Source organism: Paramacrobiotus metropolitanus, unplaced genomic scaffold, assembly GCF_019649055.1.
Source record: "Paramacrobiotus metropolitanus isolate TYO unplaced genomic scaffold, Prichtersi_v1.0 Parri_scaffold0000232, whole genome shotgun sequence".
Lineage (NCBI taxonomy): Eukaryota > Metazoa > Tardigrada > Eutardigrada > Parachela > Macrobiotidae > Paramacrobiotus > Paramacrobiotus metropolitanus.
Genome location: NW_026570452.1, coordinates 94,321 through 111,741, shown reverse-complemented (window position 1 = coordinate 111,741; position 17,421 = coordinate 94,321). Strand labels below are relative to the sequence as shown.

At 42.8% G+C, this 17,421-nt stretch overlaps 1 protein-coding gene and 1 long non-coding RNA gene across 2 annotated transcripts; both read right to left on the bottom strand.

Annotated features, from left to right (window-relative positions):
- Positions 1–304: 304 nt before the first annotated feature.
- On the bottom strand, positions 305–2,557 carry LOC129601382 (uncharacterized). Its single transcript, XR_008692214.1, has 5 exons — positions 2,071–2,557; positions 1,576–1,656; positions 1,391–1,487; positions 1,157–1,241; positions 305–1,099 (listed from the first exon to the last, which is right to left on the bottom strand). It is a non-coding gene; the product is annotated as an uncharacterized LOC129601382 (long non-coding RNA).
- Positions 2,558–13,375: 10,818 nt separating this feature from the next.
- LOC129601387 (uncharacterized) lies at positions 13,376–16,445 on the bottom strand. The gene is made up of 3 exons (XM_055500183.1): positions 16,187–16,445; positions 13,962–15,242; positions 13,376–13,401 (listed from the first exon to the last, which is right to left on the bottom strand). The coding sequence occupies exons 1-3, from the start codon at positions 16,443–16,445 to the stop codon at positions 13,376–13,378; spliced, it is 1,566 nt and encodes a 521-aa protein (XP_055356158.1).
- Positions 16,446–17,421: the final 976 nt, after the last annotated feature.

Sequence of the window (17,421 nt, the reverse complement as noted above, 5' to 3'; positions counted from 1 at the left end):
CCTTCGCTCACTATCCTTTTTTTCCCCTTACTTTCTGCAAAATGTCAGTTTCTCGCTCGCATCTGACATTAATTCGGCCGTAACTCCGAAGGCTATTTGTTTGCTCTGTGTAATGTGTATGCGCTTAACAATTGACTATTTTTCTTGTGATTTAGGAGAATACTCTAGACAGTAAATTCAAAGCCGGTTTAAAGTGATCTTCCGTTAAAATTTCGTCGTGCTTGGTTGATTAACATTTTAGTTGGTTTAGGCACAAATATGCGATACTACAGTTCACACATGTTACCAACAGTATCGAGCGGTGTTAGATCGGCGCAGAAAATTGGAATCGCTGTCAAGCAGTTGAACGGCGCTGTCCTTAGGAGATTTGGCAGCAACGATGCGATTGACATTCTGCTTTTCAGCGCCATGTACTCGCTAAAGTATTAGTCCACAAAAGGATGTCAAAGGTCAATTTACACGAAACTTAAGGTGTAATAAAAATGACAAATTCGCATCAATTTTGTGTGGAAGATATTGATGCACATCTGTGCCATTTTTTAAACATTTCTGTAGTTTATTTCATTGTTAACAAAATCACAGCAGCGCTGCCAACAAAAACAACATGGGGCATGGTCAATAATGACCCGCCAATCTAAAAGCTAAAAAAACGTCCTCGTTGTCTCTCATGTCGTTAAAGGTTCCGAGGACAGACACTGCACTTCCTCGTAGTGATTTGTATTACGGTTATACTCTTCTTACGCTTATATTTTACGGTTAAACCCGCAATTTTTTGTTTGGCTCGGCAACCAAAACTGATGCATACACAAGGCACAGAGAGACAACGAGGATGCTTTTTTAGCATTTAGATTCGCTGGTCGGGAATAATTAGACCGATGTTGTTTTTCTTGGCAGCTTTGCTGTGATTTTGTTAACAATGAATTAAAGTGCTATGTAATCACTGACGATCACGCAGCACTCCAGCTGTCAAGGCCATGAGGCTGGAGGGACTGCAGTGTTCTTCGAGCCACATGTAGGTTGTATCGGACAGCGTCTGGAAACTGGATGCATCCACGTAGTGGTCGTATGTTTGGAAAAGGTGATCCATCAGTCGCTGAAACTGCAAAATATACTCAAAACTTAATCGGGGCAGATGTACCATCAAGTTTTTACCGACCACATGAAATTTGGCGTCATCCGAATTTGGCTGAGCACTTGTGCTAGGAAGAATGTCCAGCATTTCTGCAGCTGCGTCTTGACTTCTGAAACCACAAGCCGGAAAAACCGAGTATAACGAGATTTTCCAGTCATAACCCAGCGCTTAACCCGAACAAGCTTGTGGACAAGAGCGTTTCTCTTTTGTCACATGCGTGCTCCGACTGGATAAAAGGGACAGGTTTTCTTCTCTTACGCTTTAATCTCCATTTCAGCCAGGTTTTGTCTCAGTCTGTGCAGTTCTCCCTTCTGCTTTTGGGTGACTTCCTCCAGAGCCTTTATAGTATTCATTGCTGTCAACACCAGATGCGCCACGGTTAAAGTTCCCAAGTAACTCAGCAGCGCAGCACTTCCATAACGCAAAGCCTGGTAAAGCCGTACCTTCCTCTAAAATTTTTGAACCTCGCAGCTCTGTGGCGCCATCATTGGGCACCACTTCGTTCTTTAAGTCCCCAAGGCAAGCTGGAACCAAACAAAGCAGATTACTGCGTAAGAAAACTGCTCGTGGAGCAACCAGAAATCATGATCAAGCTTGTAGTCACAATTTTCTTGATGGACATTTGTCTCGGCCGCTCAGTTTCAGTTACAACTCCTTTCTAGCTCTGCGATATCTAAAAAAATGCATTCTTTTCAAATGTTAAGACTTCTGAAAATACATTGACCGTGCAGCCCTTTATTCCAAGTGGAAATAAGTAAATTAATCCATCAACGATAGAAAGCATGGTTAAAACACGAATTGGAACAAGTTCTCCCGCATATTTGAAAAGCAAATTGATAAGTAAATTAGGTTGCATGTACGTCACTTGACGTCCGTTTTCTAAACTCGACGTCCGTCCGCCGAATTCTTTAAAGAAAGCAAACTGGAAAAGTAAGTACCTTGATCCCTCTAGGGCGCATTACATCAGCGTTGTTTCCCTTTCTCCGTTTTGCGTGCTGCCAGTTCGCTTGGCTAATCATAACCACATGTTTCCGGATCTTCATCCTTGACAGGACATTGCAGTGACCTTGTGCGACGCTGTCCCAAAACAGATACCGTCCCGGACATTACAGCGCATTTGCCGTTGTTTTTGATGGTCTAGATCGTCTTTCAGAGATGCTTCATTAGCAGGTTTCCGGGCGCTTCCCAGACGAAACTCAGTTCCTAGCAAAATCCAACCACGTCAGCTTTGTGTTTCTCGTAAATGTGAATTTAGTATTTCGTTCTGATATACGAGTAAGACATAATTATAATATTACAGGAACACAGCAAACCAGATTATGATGGTATTAATTTTATAACAACTTCTCCTTAAAGCTTTCGTTGAGTATCTACAAGCACGGAAAAACTTAATTGTCTACGCGTGTAGTTCAATAACTGCGGTAGAAGCTTGCTGATGGCATGGATAAAAATAATATGTATGTACTACTACTTACTGTACTTGTGTGTGCCTCGTAGACAGCAAAACCGGTTTTTAATTTCGGCGTGCATGTGAGATTGTACATACAGTACTCGTACGATTGTGTTGTAACAACAACTATGTAATAACCAAGTATGTACGCACATACGGGTATCGGATTGTGTAATAGTAGGTGTGCGTACTGTGTATGGAAGTTTAATACAACGATATCACTAAAAGGCGTCTCGAGTGTACAAATAGACATTCTCCGGATAAGTTTAAAGAATAATTCTTCGCAGCTGGCTCCATAACCTCGAATAGATACAATAAAATGTGGGGTTCCTGTTGAATGACGACGAACGTTCGTATTTATCAAACTGGGTAACCTTTAATAAGTATCACGGTACGAGTGCAAACTATGCACCAGAACAAAACGGCATTTACAAAAGAAACACTTCCACTTCCTCGTATTTATGTGCATGGCACCATACGGAAGAAGGCCTTTCACTCCTGTATACGCCGGCACTGTCGGCATAAAATTTTCCGCAAGCAGTTGCAAATTAAGTCCAGGCGAAAGGCGTGGCTAGTGTGGTCACGTGAAAAGCGACAACAGCGCCGCGGCGTTTCAGAGGGTAGCCGCAAATTCATGTGCAGTAGCCACAGGCTAGCTAAAACCATGGCTTGCAGTTTGATATGTAGTGTTGCCCATAAAAAAACTTAAATTTTCGGAACTTCATGTTATTATCGTTTTGATTTGCATCGTGTATCTAAACTGTGATAGCATACTACAAAAAGAACAACAGAAATCTGAATTCTTATCGTTCTTTACAGGGTCAAATTTGAACAGGTAATAAGTTTTGCTTGATCCTAATTTACCTGTTTTGTGCATAATTTTATTGTCAATAATGTGATTTATGCTAGACTGTGATTTATGCGGAAACAAGTAAGTTATCAAATAAATTACCGCAAGTTTAAATTCGAGTGTTAACGCTGCACCGAAGTTCTCGTGTTATCAAATATTGAAATTATTTCGCGTTTTTTGGAGAGTACATTTTCTAGGCGTCAAATCGCTTGTACGGTTAAAAATTATTTGTCCAAACATGCGCAATCTTCGGATTCATCTTTGACGCTGTATGCATTAAAAACTGCGGATTTTACTTTTGTATCTACCAGTGAAAATACTAGGGTAGTGATGTTAGTTAAAATATACTTTAGAGTACACTGTATACAACATTACCTCGAACCATATTAAATTTTAATATCCTGAATGTATGCCATGCGCTATAAAGAACTATAATGGTTATATATGCATTAATTATCTACTGTACATGTTATATGCCAAAACACACTTATGAACAGTTTGCAGTTAGTAATTTTCATGATGTTATTGTTGTTTATTTAATTTGCGACAAAGCATCAACAAAAATTCTGTTGTGTGCCGTGCCACAAAGACAAAAGGGCACCGTATTCAGAACTTAGCAAACAGTTTACAAGCACAATACGTGCTTCATCATTGCAGTGCCTGTGTGTCTGAAAATATCCGCCCGGAAATGAGTGCTGCTGTATGGTGGTGCATATATAAGCGTTTAACTACAGATCGTGGGCCACAACAGCCACGTTGTGCTTTTCAGAGTCGAAAACAGTATGCAGATTGGACATGTGTGAGTCACTGACCTGGCCATTTTTCTGTGCATCTGTCATACCTGAAATTTTTTTGTGGTATTATTTGGATAGAGAATTTAAAGCTGCACAACCTTTTTCTCTGTATTTTTGCTTTACAACGCAATACAGAGCGTACACAGGCCAAAATTTGCTTGGACATCGCACATTTCCCGTAGACGTCCATGTTATAGAAACTGCTGCAACCCTCTGAAATCGCTCGAAAGAGGCAGACCATATAACACCTCATTAGGGTTCTGCCTGAACCTAATTAGAGAATTCCAGCGAAAATTCTATGATTCGTTGGGCAGGGGGTAAAACGTGGCAGTGGCACCTGCCAGTGGCACTGCCACTGGCATGGCATGCGATAAAAGCTGGAGTCTCTGGCAACTGGCAAGCGATGAAACCTTGGCAGATATCCCATAAAATGTGGCACCGCACGTAGGAAGCACCTTCGGAATGGTTGGTCAACCCTATAATTTTTGAAAATGTTGCCAGCATACAGTCAGTCTATCATGTACAGCGTTAACAGCACCGGCCAAGTGCGGGAGTAAATGAGTAAGAACTAACTCAAAATTTGCAAAAGGCCACATCGCATTTTGTCGTCTGCGCAAAGTGTCAAATAAAAAAGGATGACAAGCAATGTTAAAATTGCGATCGCCACACTTGCTGAAGGCTCACCTCTGGAAGATGCTTTACGACGGAATACGGTGTTCAAATCATCTAATTACTGAGGTTCAGCGTTGAGTACAACCTAGAAAACCTATGAATAAGTACTAAGTGTAAGCCTAAATAGAAACAACTTAAGATACCGTGTTTACAACAAGTGGAACTACATGATTCCCACTGTTGACGCTGTGACTACAGTAACGAAAAGCAAGGACATGATCTGAACTCTGAAGTAACGTAAAGTGTCGTAGGCAGATTTTATAATACTGTTTTGGTATTCACGTGGTAAACCTATCAAGGAAAAGATCTATATTACAACGGAAAACCCCGTACGATCTGGTCAGAACAAACCAAAAACTTAATCGAAAAACTGTTAACGCCATTCGATTCAGAATGTCTGGAAACCGTGTCACATGCATTTTGTTTTAATAACTATCCGCTCCGACTCCCGTTCACAGACGCCGGTGCCTGTAGAGCTGAAAGCACAGGGTGACCTTGAAAATAATTTCAGAGTCCGGTTGCATGGAGCACAAAATCAGTAAATTTAAAATGGCACCTTTTTAGATCAGCAAATTAAAAAGGTTTTAACTTTACTCCTACAAAACTAAAACAGCCACTCACTAGCCAGTTAGAAGTAACGCAATCGATGCTGCTAGTGGATGGCTTCATTTCAGTAAATCGGTAACAATTAAAAGCGCTCAAAAACATGAGTTAGGAATAAGAACGCTCGTTAAAAGCCATTTAAAAGCAGGCGTTAAAGAAACTGACCATAGTAACCGTTAAACGGGCTGACCTTTCATTACAATGATTGCAGTCCGAGCAAAACTAAGGACAGTGATTAAGCAGCAAATACAGTAGTAACAGTACATCCATATCTGTACGGTCCGTAAAATTAATATTTCCGCATAATACGGAATAAATTTGATTCGTCAGATCAGAAAATGCCAAACCGACTGAACTGCTCAGATCGGAAAATTATATTATCGATCGGAGCCAAACGAGTGGTAACGAACGAGTAACTGAGCTACCACTACTGGAACTGCACATTGCATGTGAGTGACCGAAGTACCACTATTCTCGTGTGCCGGTAGGCGAGTGGGTGACCGACCTACTAAAATTAACCATTGCGCACCGCCTGCTGGGTGTGTACGTAACGAAACGAGTGGTCGTGAGTAACTGAAGTATCAATACTGTTCACTGCACACAGTGAATGACCAATTTCTATTACTGTAAAATGCGCACAGCCGACTGAGAGTTTGTGTAATTACCAAATTACCGTTATTTTCTTGAGCGCAAATCGTGATAGCTTGGTGAAGAACTGAAGTAACACCACTGTTTAGTGCATAATTATAGTAATCGCAAATAGTGCACGCAGTAATAGTGAATTAATCAAAATCATTCGAGAAACCGACCGCAGACCACAAGAAACGCGGAGGCAAAGCCGAAGCCGTTTCTTGTCAAACTATATTATGATTGTACGAGTATTGTACATGTAAAGCGTCTAACTGTAGTTACTCGAACGCTGTTCATTAACAAATATATTTTATTATTGTTATGGTGCTCGTGTAACGGTACAATGGACGACAAAAAGAAGTTGAACCGATCAGTCGGTCCGGTTCAAAAATAACCTCTGTTTGCACGCCAGTGGCGCCACTCAAACGCACGCGCTCCGTAAATTTCGGAGTGCAACTATACAGTGGACTGCGAAAAGGTGTTACAACGCGCGTAACCAAGCATTTTTCTGTACTCAGACAGGCAAATTCGTGATTGGCCGTCGGCCTGTAGAAAATTTCAAGAATTTTATACCAAACAAGTGATTTTTTATGAGATCTAAGAGAAAATCGACGCATTTATGTAAAGTTTCTCGTAGACATAGCATAGGATTGAATCCACGGTTTGGATTCAGTTTTCACACGGAAATCGTATGCTTTGTCTACGGCAAACTAAAATGGCTCGAATTTTCTGGTAAATCTCCTGAAGGGTGACGTATTTGGTATCGAAATTTTTGAAATTGTTTTCTCTTTCGTTTGAGATATCGGTTGATGGTTTTCGTTGGGAAATGCGTAAGGTGCAAGTGTTCGAATTCTTGCACGTTTCCTGTTTGTTGGTCATTTGGTCTTGGCCATTTATTTGGATTGGTCATTCGGTCGCGGACCGAAAGTAACAGGTTTTCGCAGTCCACTGTACAAACTGCGTATCAAAAGGTGTAGAAAAAAATTCTGAACTTTTTGATACTGAACATGTGGCTTTTTATCGCAAATAACACAAATTCTAGCCATTTTGCTTTCTCATAGACGTAAGCATAGATTGCATGCCAAACGGTTTTGCGCACAGATCCTATGCTGTGCCTACGAGAAAGCAAAATGGCTAGAATTTGTGCTGTTCGCCATAAACAGCCACATGTTTAGCATCAAAAAGTTGAGAATTTTTTCTACACCTTTGATATGCAATCAGTATAGTTGCACTCAATATTCACGGAGCGCGAGCGTCTGAAAGTAGCATGCAAAGAAAGTGAGTAAGCGTCTAAGTTTTACTGGTGGCGTGTCGTTGCGAGGTTATTTTTGAACCGCGGACCGACTGATCGGTTCAACTTCTTTTTGTCGTCCATTGTATATCCTCCAGACGGCTAACGTATTTATATGTTCGTAATTGTTCTCACCGTAGAATGTAAAGGTCATCCAAAATTTTGTTGCGCTTCCTTTAACACCTATTATTCGTACTTCGTAGTATAAATGTTCGCAATATGAATGTCATAACAGGTAGCTAATATACAGTACAGTAGGTATATAGCCAGGCTAAGCCAGCGGATGACTGGTAACAACAACATCCCGGTGGCATTCGATACAAAAATTAATACGAACAAGTAGGTACAAAACTCTACGCTGTCTACAGTATTTATCTAGTTATTGTAATGACGTAATGTTATGCAGCGCTGCGACTAAATTCATGAACACCATAGCTAATTATAAATTCAAAATAACGGCGCTAATTTTTTGGTGTAGTGTGACAGCAGGCGAACAAAGGCTCACGGTAGTGAGTAAAGGCTTTATTGTGGATATCAATAAAGTACAGAGAACCAAAACACAAAGGCTCGATGTGAGCTGTAGAATCAAAATCACCGAATGTCAGCTAGTGAATGAAAAATGAACGGCACATCGAGCCATAACATGGGAAAAAGCCTAATGCGGCACTGGGCAGATCCAACACGAGCGAACGAACGCTGATAGGCCGAGATGTGGAAAGGAGGCGTGGCTCCGCCTACATCGAGGCCGATGATTGGCCGAGACGTGAGGGGATCTAGCGCTCGACAGCGAGTGCGACTCGGTGTGAGTCAGCACACCGGAAGCGGGACTGTCGCTGGCTGCCTACTCGTAGGCTGCCATAGCGACTGGCCCAACAGTAGCGCATTTGCCGCCAATAACGTTCAAGCAGATAGCGCGCTGACAGTCTCAATATGACTCGCAAGTATCTGTTCAAAATTTATTGGTTATAGAACTTTTTAACTCGTTAAACAACAAAAGGCTGTGATACGAGTAGGCGTACACAGTGTACATAGTGTGTTCAAACTAATTGAACTTCAGGTTGAGAACTGGGGAGTGTAATAATAATCAAGACAGAAAAGGCGTGCAAACACAAATTAAGCTCTGTTACTTACGCTGTACGCATATTGGCATAATAGCCGAATAATGAGAATGCATACACGAACTAATAAAATTTATCTCCTCGTAATCCGTCCCACTATGATCGTATCCAACTAGGTAGATAACGTCCATAAACTCAAAGGTAACAACAGGTGCCGGAATTTCTCGATATTCAGAAATTGCGCCGTACTCAAAGCCAGGTATTAAAAAGTACGCAGCAGATTTTAATACTGTCGCACACCGCCCAGCAAAATGTTGCTTAAGGGATTTGGCCCGGTACATAGCATCAAATTCGTGTACATCCAGGGGAACTTTCGCTGTTGCGCGCTCCCAAACACTTTTGTGCATTGCTTTATGGTATTTTGTAGCCAGAAGAATTGTATACCTAGGTGAGAAAACCGCGCGCAACGTCCGGTTGCGAAGTTATGAGGGTAACAAAATTCCAAAAAGTTTCCCTTTCAAATTTTGCGCGTAAATGCACATAACCATGAAGATGGTTTTGACACGGATCCAGACTTCCACGATTTTTTTGAAATTTTAAAATGAATTTTAAAATTTTTGAAATTTATTTTAAAATTTGAAAAACATGCTGGAACAGTGGGTCCGTGTCAAAACGATCTTTATGGTTATGTGCATTTACGTGCAAAAGTTCAAAAGGGGATCGGTCCATAAGGAGACTTTTGGTACACCTGAATGCATTTAAACTTTTTGGAATTTTGTTACCCTCATAACTCAGCCACCGGATGTTGCGCGCGAAAACGGATTTCACGCCTATGTACACCAGTCATTTGGCTACACAATGTCAAAAAGCAACCCAAAAAAGTGTTTGAAAGTGCGCGAAAGCGAATATTCCCGTCAATGTACACGATTTTAGCGCTATGTACCGGGCCAAATCCCTTAACCATCGGTTGGCTTATCATGATTAATTTTCGCCGTTATGTACAACGGGCTGAGCAATAAGCTACCAAAACAAGAAGATAAGGACCCTGTGAATGTAATGGTGTGTATGTACAGTTATATGGCGCCAGTTTTTTTGGAAAAACAGCGAAGTTGAAACGCACGTGCGTATAACTGACAATTGCGTCGAACCGGCACCAAAGCAGATTAATCATTAAAACAGGACACCGTTGGCCACCCTGCTGGATCAGGTCTGTGTCAACTGTCAAGACTCAAAACACGAGTGTAAAGCGCGTTAGAAAGCGCGGTTTCACTCGGTAACACTAACAGCCATATTCTCTCTTCAGAATTTAATGATCTCGTAATGTTTATACAGGCAGTTACAAATTATTATCACTACAGTTCCAGCTTTCCCTTCCGGTCCGGAACTGTTTGTCTTCAATAATACTGCATGGCGTGGAGTGCGGCTAGCCCGCTGGGTATGTTTGATTAGATCATTAGAATTGCAGGGCTGAATCATTATTATGAGATGCAGTTTAGTATCGTTAAAAATAACTTTCTGTTTACATTTAGCACGCGGTCAATCTAATTCGTGCTTCGCGCTGTATTATTTCAATTTCGTTACTTGTACAGATAATTAGCGCTTTGACGTACTACAAGCTTATCCCGTAATTTCCATCGTAATGTAAAGATAGCACGTACTCTGCATATAGGTGAAATTTTCGTTATAATTTCTGCCACTATGCTACGTCTACAATGGCAGATTTACTGTTTAAGGTACATAAAGTTAATATTTTATTACATAATTCAAAATCGATGGTTCTTACTCGTAATTTATGTAGATCGATATTTGGCAAGGCCGCAAGTATCACCCATGCCAAATGAGGCCTGTCGATCGTAAAAAATATCCCGTGACGCGCTGTCGTATTGAGTTTAACATAACTCGTGAATTTATATTTTGTCGCTGTGTATGTAATAGAAATGTTAATGTACTGTATATTATAGAAATTACGGGACAACCTTGTAAACGTAAGCGCAGTTTTGGTAATAATCATTGGCATACTCCAGTCTTCAGTAGGACAACGTTGCACAGCATGAACTGAGTATTCATCTCAGAATTTATTTTACTGTAGAGTGACAGTGGTACGAATTTTAAGTTTGGGATTATTACGTGTCTCAGGTGTCTGTTTTCTACTTTGTTGCACACTGTATTGCACTATTATACTGCAGTGCGGTCAACCAAAATAATAATTAGTGAAATTAAATTAATAAGCCAGTACCACTGCTCGCGAGCTTCTATGTTTTAAATTGTTTCCATAAAATTATGTTAATTGTGTTTGGCCAATCAATATTTAAATACTTTATAGCTTTCAATTTAATTATACCTACAAGCGAAACCACCAAATATGAGTAAAACTGTTTCTAAGGAAAACACTTTAACATGAATAAGCCTTCAGGAAGTGCGGTGGTTGTATTCTGCCAAGACGCTGTACTGTTTAAGCTGCCAACTGCCAAGCCTAATTACCGGTAATATAGCATATCACAGACGTAATTTGTGATATACGTATATATTTTTATTAGTTAGTATAGACTATAGAGTTCATGTTGCAATTACAGCAGACAGATAACAAAAGCTGGAACGAGCTGTTCCTGACTTCCGCGTCTGTCTATTCTTTAACGGGGAAAGATGGAAAGTAGACAACAATAGTAATGTTTCTCTCACTTTGCCAGTTCAGTTGCCTAGTTCAGCTGCCATCAGACGGTGTTCTAACGTCAACAGCAAGAAAGTGAACAAACTGTACAGTAACAAAAAATTTTCACAAAATTTTTCGCATTTAGTCATAAGTCATAATCAGTGCAATTGCAAATGCCAACGTATGGGTTTCCGTAGGAAACGTTCCAAAATGTTATTAGCATAAGCCTTGTGAATTGTGATTCATTTTACTGCGGCGCTTTGTGCAGACCTCAATACAGTGTGACCTTTAAAATTTTTGTTCCGGTTCTTACTCATGCCCTTCGTGCATGTCCATTGAGGTTAACGCTGTACATGATAAATTGATTGTGTGCTGGCAACATTTTCAAAAATTACTGTAGCCGCTAGACGAACTTGCACCACAGAGTCTGGTGTACGGAAAAATGCAGGCATAATATACACACTTTGCTCCGTGTAGAAATGTTTCGATTTGAATTTTTTCACTCTGATGCTACCGCCATTTTACCTGTTTTGCTGTTCATTGCTGGTTTTTTAATCTTTGCAACGTTAGATAATTATAGTAAGAGCACAATGTCAGAGCTCTGACATTTTTCTAATTGTAAATCTGGTTTGTTGTGGTTTTTGGGGTTCCCCTGGCAGGGGCAGGCTGCAGGCAGGCACCGAGTACAGTACTAGTACAAAAACTGAAACGCAAAGTGTGCGCCGCCCGGTGGGAGGAAGGCTCGTGCTCGATCCCCGGCCAGTGGCAGGCAGCGGCCGGATCTAAAGTGGTGCAAGTTCGTCTAGCGGTTACAGTATAGATTTGACCAACCATTCCGAATGTGCTTCCTACGTGCGGTGCCACATTTTTTAAATTCTGCCAGGTTTCATCGCTTGCCAGTTGCCAGAGACTCCAGCTTTTACCGCATTTCATGCCATTGGCAGTGCCACTGGCAGGTGCCACTGCCACGTTTTACCCCTTGCCGATTCGTTGTAAAACCTCTGGCGTAATTTCACGTGAGACACAAGGTCACAACCATATGTTCATGTAGAAGAATACCTGTTCGGTAGCTAATGACAACGTGACTGCAAATCAGCGCCGCGATAACGGAAAAGGTCACAAAACTAACGTACCGCTATTTACAAACAACGCTGTCAACAGTGTCCGGTCAGTTGTACAAAATCACTGCCCGGAACGAGCATGGCAGAACCATGTTATTGATCTAGATGTACCATCTAATTCCCAGTTATGAACTTGGCTCAGGAAATCTGAGGATTGTGTTAAGGCAATCTGGAAACTTTGAAAATGCAGCACGAACCCTGAAAACGTCCGAGATTTTTGTTGTGCATTGTATTACAAAGAGCCCTCATATGCGAGCTGGCATTCACTACACGTGTCGCATAATCAATAAATGCCTTTGTAACGACTTAAATTTGCAATGTCTGGAAGAAGAAATAGGAAATCGGGTACAGGGATAGCCCATGAAGGTTACACTTGCAGACTACTGTTTGTAATAAGCACGGTGCAAAATTAATATCCATCAACGTCCCATTTTGCTAGTACTTACCGATCATTCAGATATGTTCAGCAGCAGAAGAACTCTCATACAACAGTAATCGCGAAAGTCCGCACCGACAAAAAAATAGCCGGTTAAACTGCTGAAGATAATATTACATTATAATGCAATTCCCTTTCAAGTTTGCAATAACATTTATCGCCGGACATTTCCCTTTTCATTTATATTATGTATTTATTTCAGTTGTGTCCTGGGTTTGTAGTTGGCGGTTAGCGCCGATTGGGCTATTTTATTAGATAAAATATCAAAGACAGTTTTATAACGGCTTTTTGAGTAGCCACGATCAAGTGACCTTATGCGTTACACGTCCGTGTTTTTGAATTCGATGAACGACACGCATCTATTTGAGTCGGTGCAACTCAGCAAGCCTGTTTCCTTCGCCTCGCCTTGGCGGACTTCTACGGCACGCGCCGCGCCGTGCATGCGGATGGATCTGATTAGATCTGGAGGAAGCGCTGCTTCGGCGTCAACGAGTGCGCCGAATGCGACCAAATATGCATCAACACACTAATTCATTATTGTGCTTCCAGAGTTTAATAATTACGCCAGGCGCATTATTAAATCTGGTGGTTAATTACAGTTAATTTTTTTTTTTTCAAACAAAGATATTTTATTGCATAATAACAAAATCACAGCGGAGCTGCTAAGAAATACAACATCGGGCTCCAATCATTCCTGATTAGCCAATCTAAACGCTAAAAAAACGTCTTCGTTGTCTCGCATCTCATTAAATGTTCCGAGGACAGACACAGCACTTCCGCGTTGTATTTCAATGCTGATTCTCTGACGCAAAAACTCTCCCGACCGAGGGTTACCACTACATTCGCAAATCTTTCTTGACAGATCTTTGAAAAATTTCTTTGTTAGTGGTCCAAATGTCCCCGTAGTTTCAAAAGCCAGAGGTTGTATTACAGTTAATTATCATTTGCCAGTTACGGTAGTACAGCCTGTAATTCGTTTTTATTGATTTCACAAGAAGCGGCAACATTACTGTTTCAAAACAATAAATCAAATAAAAAATAACTCATTTAATGCTGCCGCTCCCTCCATTGTCCCGAGTACGGAAGCAGCGTTGCCTCGCTGAATTTCCAGCGACAGTCGTTGACGGAGGTACTCATGGGAGCGTGGCTCACCCGTATGCTGTTGAAGTCGCTTGCCAATTTCTTTCACTAATCGGCTAGCTGACTTTCCCCATGGTCCAAGAGTTTCAAAAGCCAGCGGTACGAAGATGTATCTGCCCTGAAGGTACAAGTACAATCCCGCTTTCTATCCTCCGCCTGTGCGGCGGATCCCGCGGTGACTGATGTGGCTTTCCGGTGAGACATAGCCACAGTGTCCACGCAGGTCACGTCCCACGCCAAACACATACCGCGTTGCCACGCAAACGTGGTGCAGCCATCTGGGCGGCGGTCCGATGTGTGGGATGTTCCTCGCGGCTCCAATTTTGCAGGGATGCCGGCTGATACTAACGATCTGCACAAAATACTGTTCAGGCCGCCATGGCGTGGATGCCTTCCAGCTGAGAATGCGCAGGACAAGCCGTGGTGACCATACACATCAACGGGCTTGTGGCACTTCGAACAAGAGTGTGCTTCACAGATACTTACACCAAGTCTCAGGCCGACTGATATCTTCACGGTGTCATCGTCCAAGAGATTACCGATATGTGCCGAGGGCAAGGCATTTAACCATATACCAGCTTCCGGTGTCGACTGTGCGAGGAGGCGGGCCCGGTTGATTTCATCGTCGCGAAAGATGTCCAGCAGTACGGATAGCGATGCGTTACACAGTGGAAGGTCCCATGTTCGTTGTGCTTTTCTGGCATTATGCTCCGGGAGTTCTGCCAGGCGTGCGTTAGTTTTCCATAACTCGAAAGCGGCAGAGATGTTAACAGCGGGGTGATCAGGGAGCAATAATGATATTAAGTCGGTTACGGAGTGAATCGAAGCCAAGAAGGCTGGAAGCGCTAATTCTTCCGCCCGACGTATACCAATACCGCCTCTGCTCACTGGAAGTGTCGCCTGCCGCCAACATGGATAGTCATCGTGGCTGGTCCGTACATTACACAGGGTCTGGAAACACAACCGCATTGCTTCATCCAGTTGGTAGAGCTGTTGCGGTTGTTTCCAGGCATTACAACACCGCAGCATATAAATAATTTTCGGGGCCCCCAGGCAGTTTTTTAGGAGAAAAAGTGCGTGGTGGCGGGGCAGTAGCTCCAGGCGGTCACACGCCATCTTTACTGTTGCGCACTTCTCGGCAACAGCTGGACCGATGCCTTCAACCAACACCGGTGCACCTAGCAGCAGGAAGTCGGTGTTAGTCAGGATACGTAGTTTCGGGTACAACTCCTGGAAAAAGGCCACAGCGTCGTTTTGGGCTTGCTCTGTTCCTCCAGAGATATGAAGCTCGCACTTCGCTTCGTTCACCACTAAGCCAATTTCACGAGCTTTCCGGATGATCTCTCCGAAGACGTGTGCTACTGTCGCTGGCTTACCGCCCACGGTTCCATCATCCAAGAACCAGGCGTTTAAACCTGCCTTCAACGATGCAACGACTGGCTGGAGTGCAAGGCAGAACAGTAATGGGCCCAGTGGATCTCCTTGCTGCACTCCCGACTAGGAAGACATAATTATCTGTTCAATAAATAGCGAAGAATGATTACCATATGCACAATGAAGAAAGGCTTTGTATTCGGGTAGGTGAAGTTCAGCGGCATCTAAAACAGCTTTTCTGGAAACGGTGTTGAAGGCGTTCTTGAAATCAACTTTTAGAACCGCTTTTAGCTCGGCAGCGGACGACTCCCCAAATACTCTTGTCGCATGCACAATTGCTTCTGCCCCACCACGCACGTTAAAACCAAGCTGCTCGGGCGACAAAACGGATGTAATACGATCGGCAACACGATAGCAAATTATCTTTGCTGTAAGACGGCGTAAAGTTAGACCAACCGCAATCGGGCGCAAGCCACCGTCCTTCTTTCTCAAGGCGAGCAGTTTGCCACCGAAAAACACTGGTCGGATCTCCTCCGGGATGCTTCCGTTAATTGCCAGATTCAAAAGGCCTAGACTCCAACTCTGACTCTGACTCTGATTCTGACCACTCAAACTCTGACTCTGACTACTCAAAGTCGGACTCTGACCGCTCAAAGTCTGACTCTGACTCTGAAGGTTTCTTAGGTTTCTTAATAGGTTTCTTAATAGGTTTCTTAGGTTTCTTAGGTTTCTGAGGTTTCTGAGGTTTCTTAGGTTTCTTAGGTTTCTTAGGTTTCTTCGGGTTCTTAGGGTTCCTGGGTTTCTTAGGTTTCTTAGGTTTCTTAAGTTATTCTTAGGTTATTCAGTCAGAGTCAGAGTTTGGACAGTCAGAGTCAGACTTTGAGTGGTCAGAGTCAGAGTTTGAGCGGTCAGAGTCTGAGTCAGAGTCAGAGCTTGAGCGCGGGCCGATTCAAAACGTTCGCTAGCGCTTCGCAAAGTGGCCTACAGTGATCATCGAATTTGTGTCCGACCATGTCGAGAAGGCGTTGTGGACGTAAACCATCCGGCCCTGCTGCTGAACCACGAGGAAAAGTGTGTACGGCGGAAAACACTTCTGCTGCTGTGATAGGCGGCGCTGCAGCTGCTGGCGGAGCGAGCGGAGCCGAGGTAGGGGGCGGTGGGCATTCTGGATGCTTTTCCCGTAGCTCGTGTAGCACAGCAGGGGAAGGGGTGGCGACAGCGTCTGTTGAGAGAATTAGCCGCATGGCTCCAGAAATGCTACCGTCGTCAATTTTCTGCCCGACACGGCGTACAAGATCCTCTTGATCTGATTTGTTTTTGGGGGCCGGCGGGGGCGGTGTCGGGGGTAGCTCGGTTCCTCGATGGAAGGCGCCGACGTTCCGTTTCACAAAAGTCGCTAAAGATTCTGTCCGTTCCGATTTAGTTTTCGGCGGTGCACGGAGCGCGGTAGAGGCAAAGGAGAACAGCTTTTCCCAGGAGGGCTTATCGTTCTTGTTGGCGACCTGCTGTAGCGCCGTCCTGAGTGAGTCCCTGGCCGCAGAGCGAGCTCCGTAATTATTATTAATTACCTACTATCTTTACTATTACTATACCTGTTGCTACTATACGATTGATTTCTGTTATTATTGCCATTAGAAGTAGTATTATTTTCGGGATAGCTGACGAAGCTCTAGGACAGAAATTTCAGTCCCAAAACTGAATGGCACAATAAGTTTATCATATAAAACCGAACCACAACTGCCCGCGAAGCCGATTATTAAAAACTGAAAATGAAATAACATAGAAAAATAATAGTACAGACCTCAGTTGATATGATTACATCATTACAAATATAGTTCGTAGTTGTTATTAATGATATAATTCTGGGAAGAGGAATCCTGTAGCAATAATTAACTATTGCGCGAAACATTTTAATCATACAATTTTATGGCTAATAACTGAAATTCAAAAATATCGCGTGTAGAGGACATGTGCGACATTTACTGCTTCAACACCGGCAAATGCAGTAAGGACCGCCGGGGTCAGCCGGTGTGTAGCCGCAGAACGGCCCCGGCCCTCGCGATGCAGGCCGGCTCCGATTTGGACTGATGTCCGTGGCTTGAGGTCTATGGCAGTGGGCTTGTAAACATGGTTGATAACTACCGTAGCAAAAATTTTCTGGATAAAAGAACTAATGTTTGAATGCTAAACGTTTCGGTCTGGAAGATGGCTAGTGTTGCT

Coding starts and splice junctions, on each gene's coding strand:
- LOC129601387 (XM_055500183.1), bottom strand. CDS start 16,445: ATGCGGCTAATTCTCTCAACAGACGCTGTCGCCACCCCTTCCCCTGCT. Junction 15,243..16,186: donor ACACAAATTCGATGATCACT/GTAGGCCACTTT, acceptor CGTTGAAGGCAG/GTTTAAACGCCTGGTTCTTG. Junction 13,402..13,961: donor GGAGGATAGAAAGCGGGATT/GTACTTGTACCT, acceptor ACGTTTTTTTAG/CGTTTAGATTGGCTAATCAG.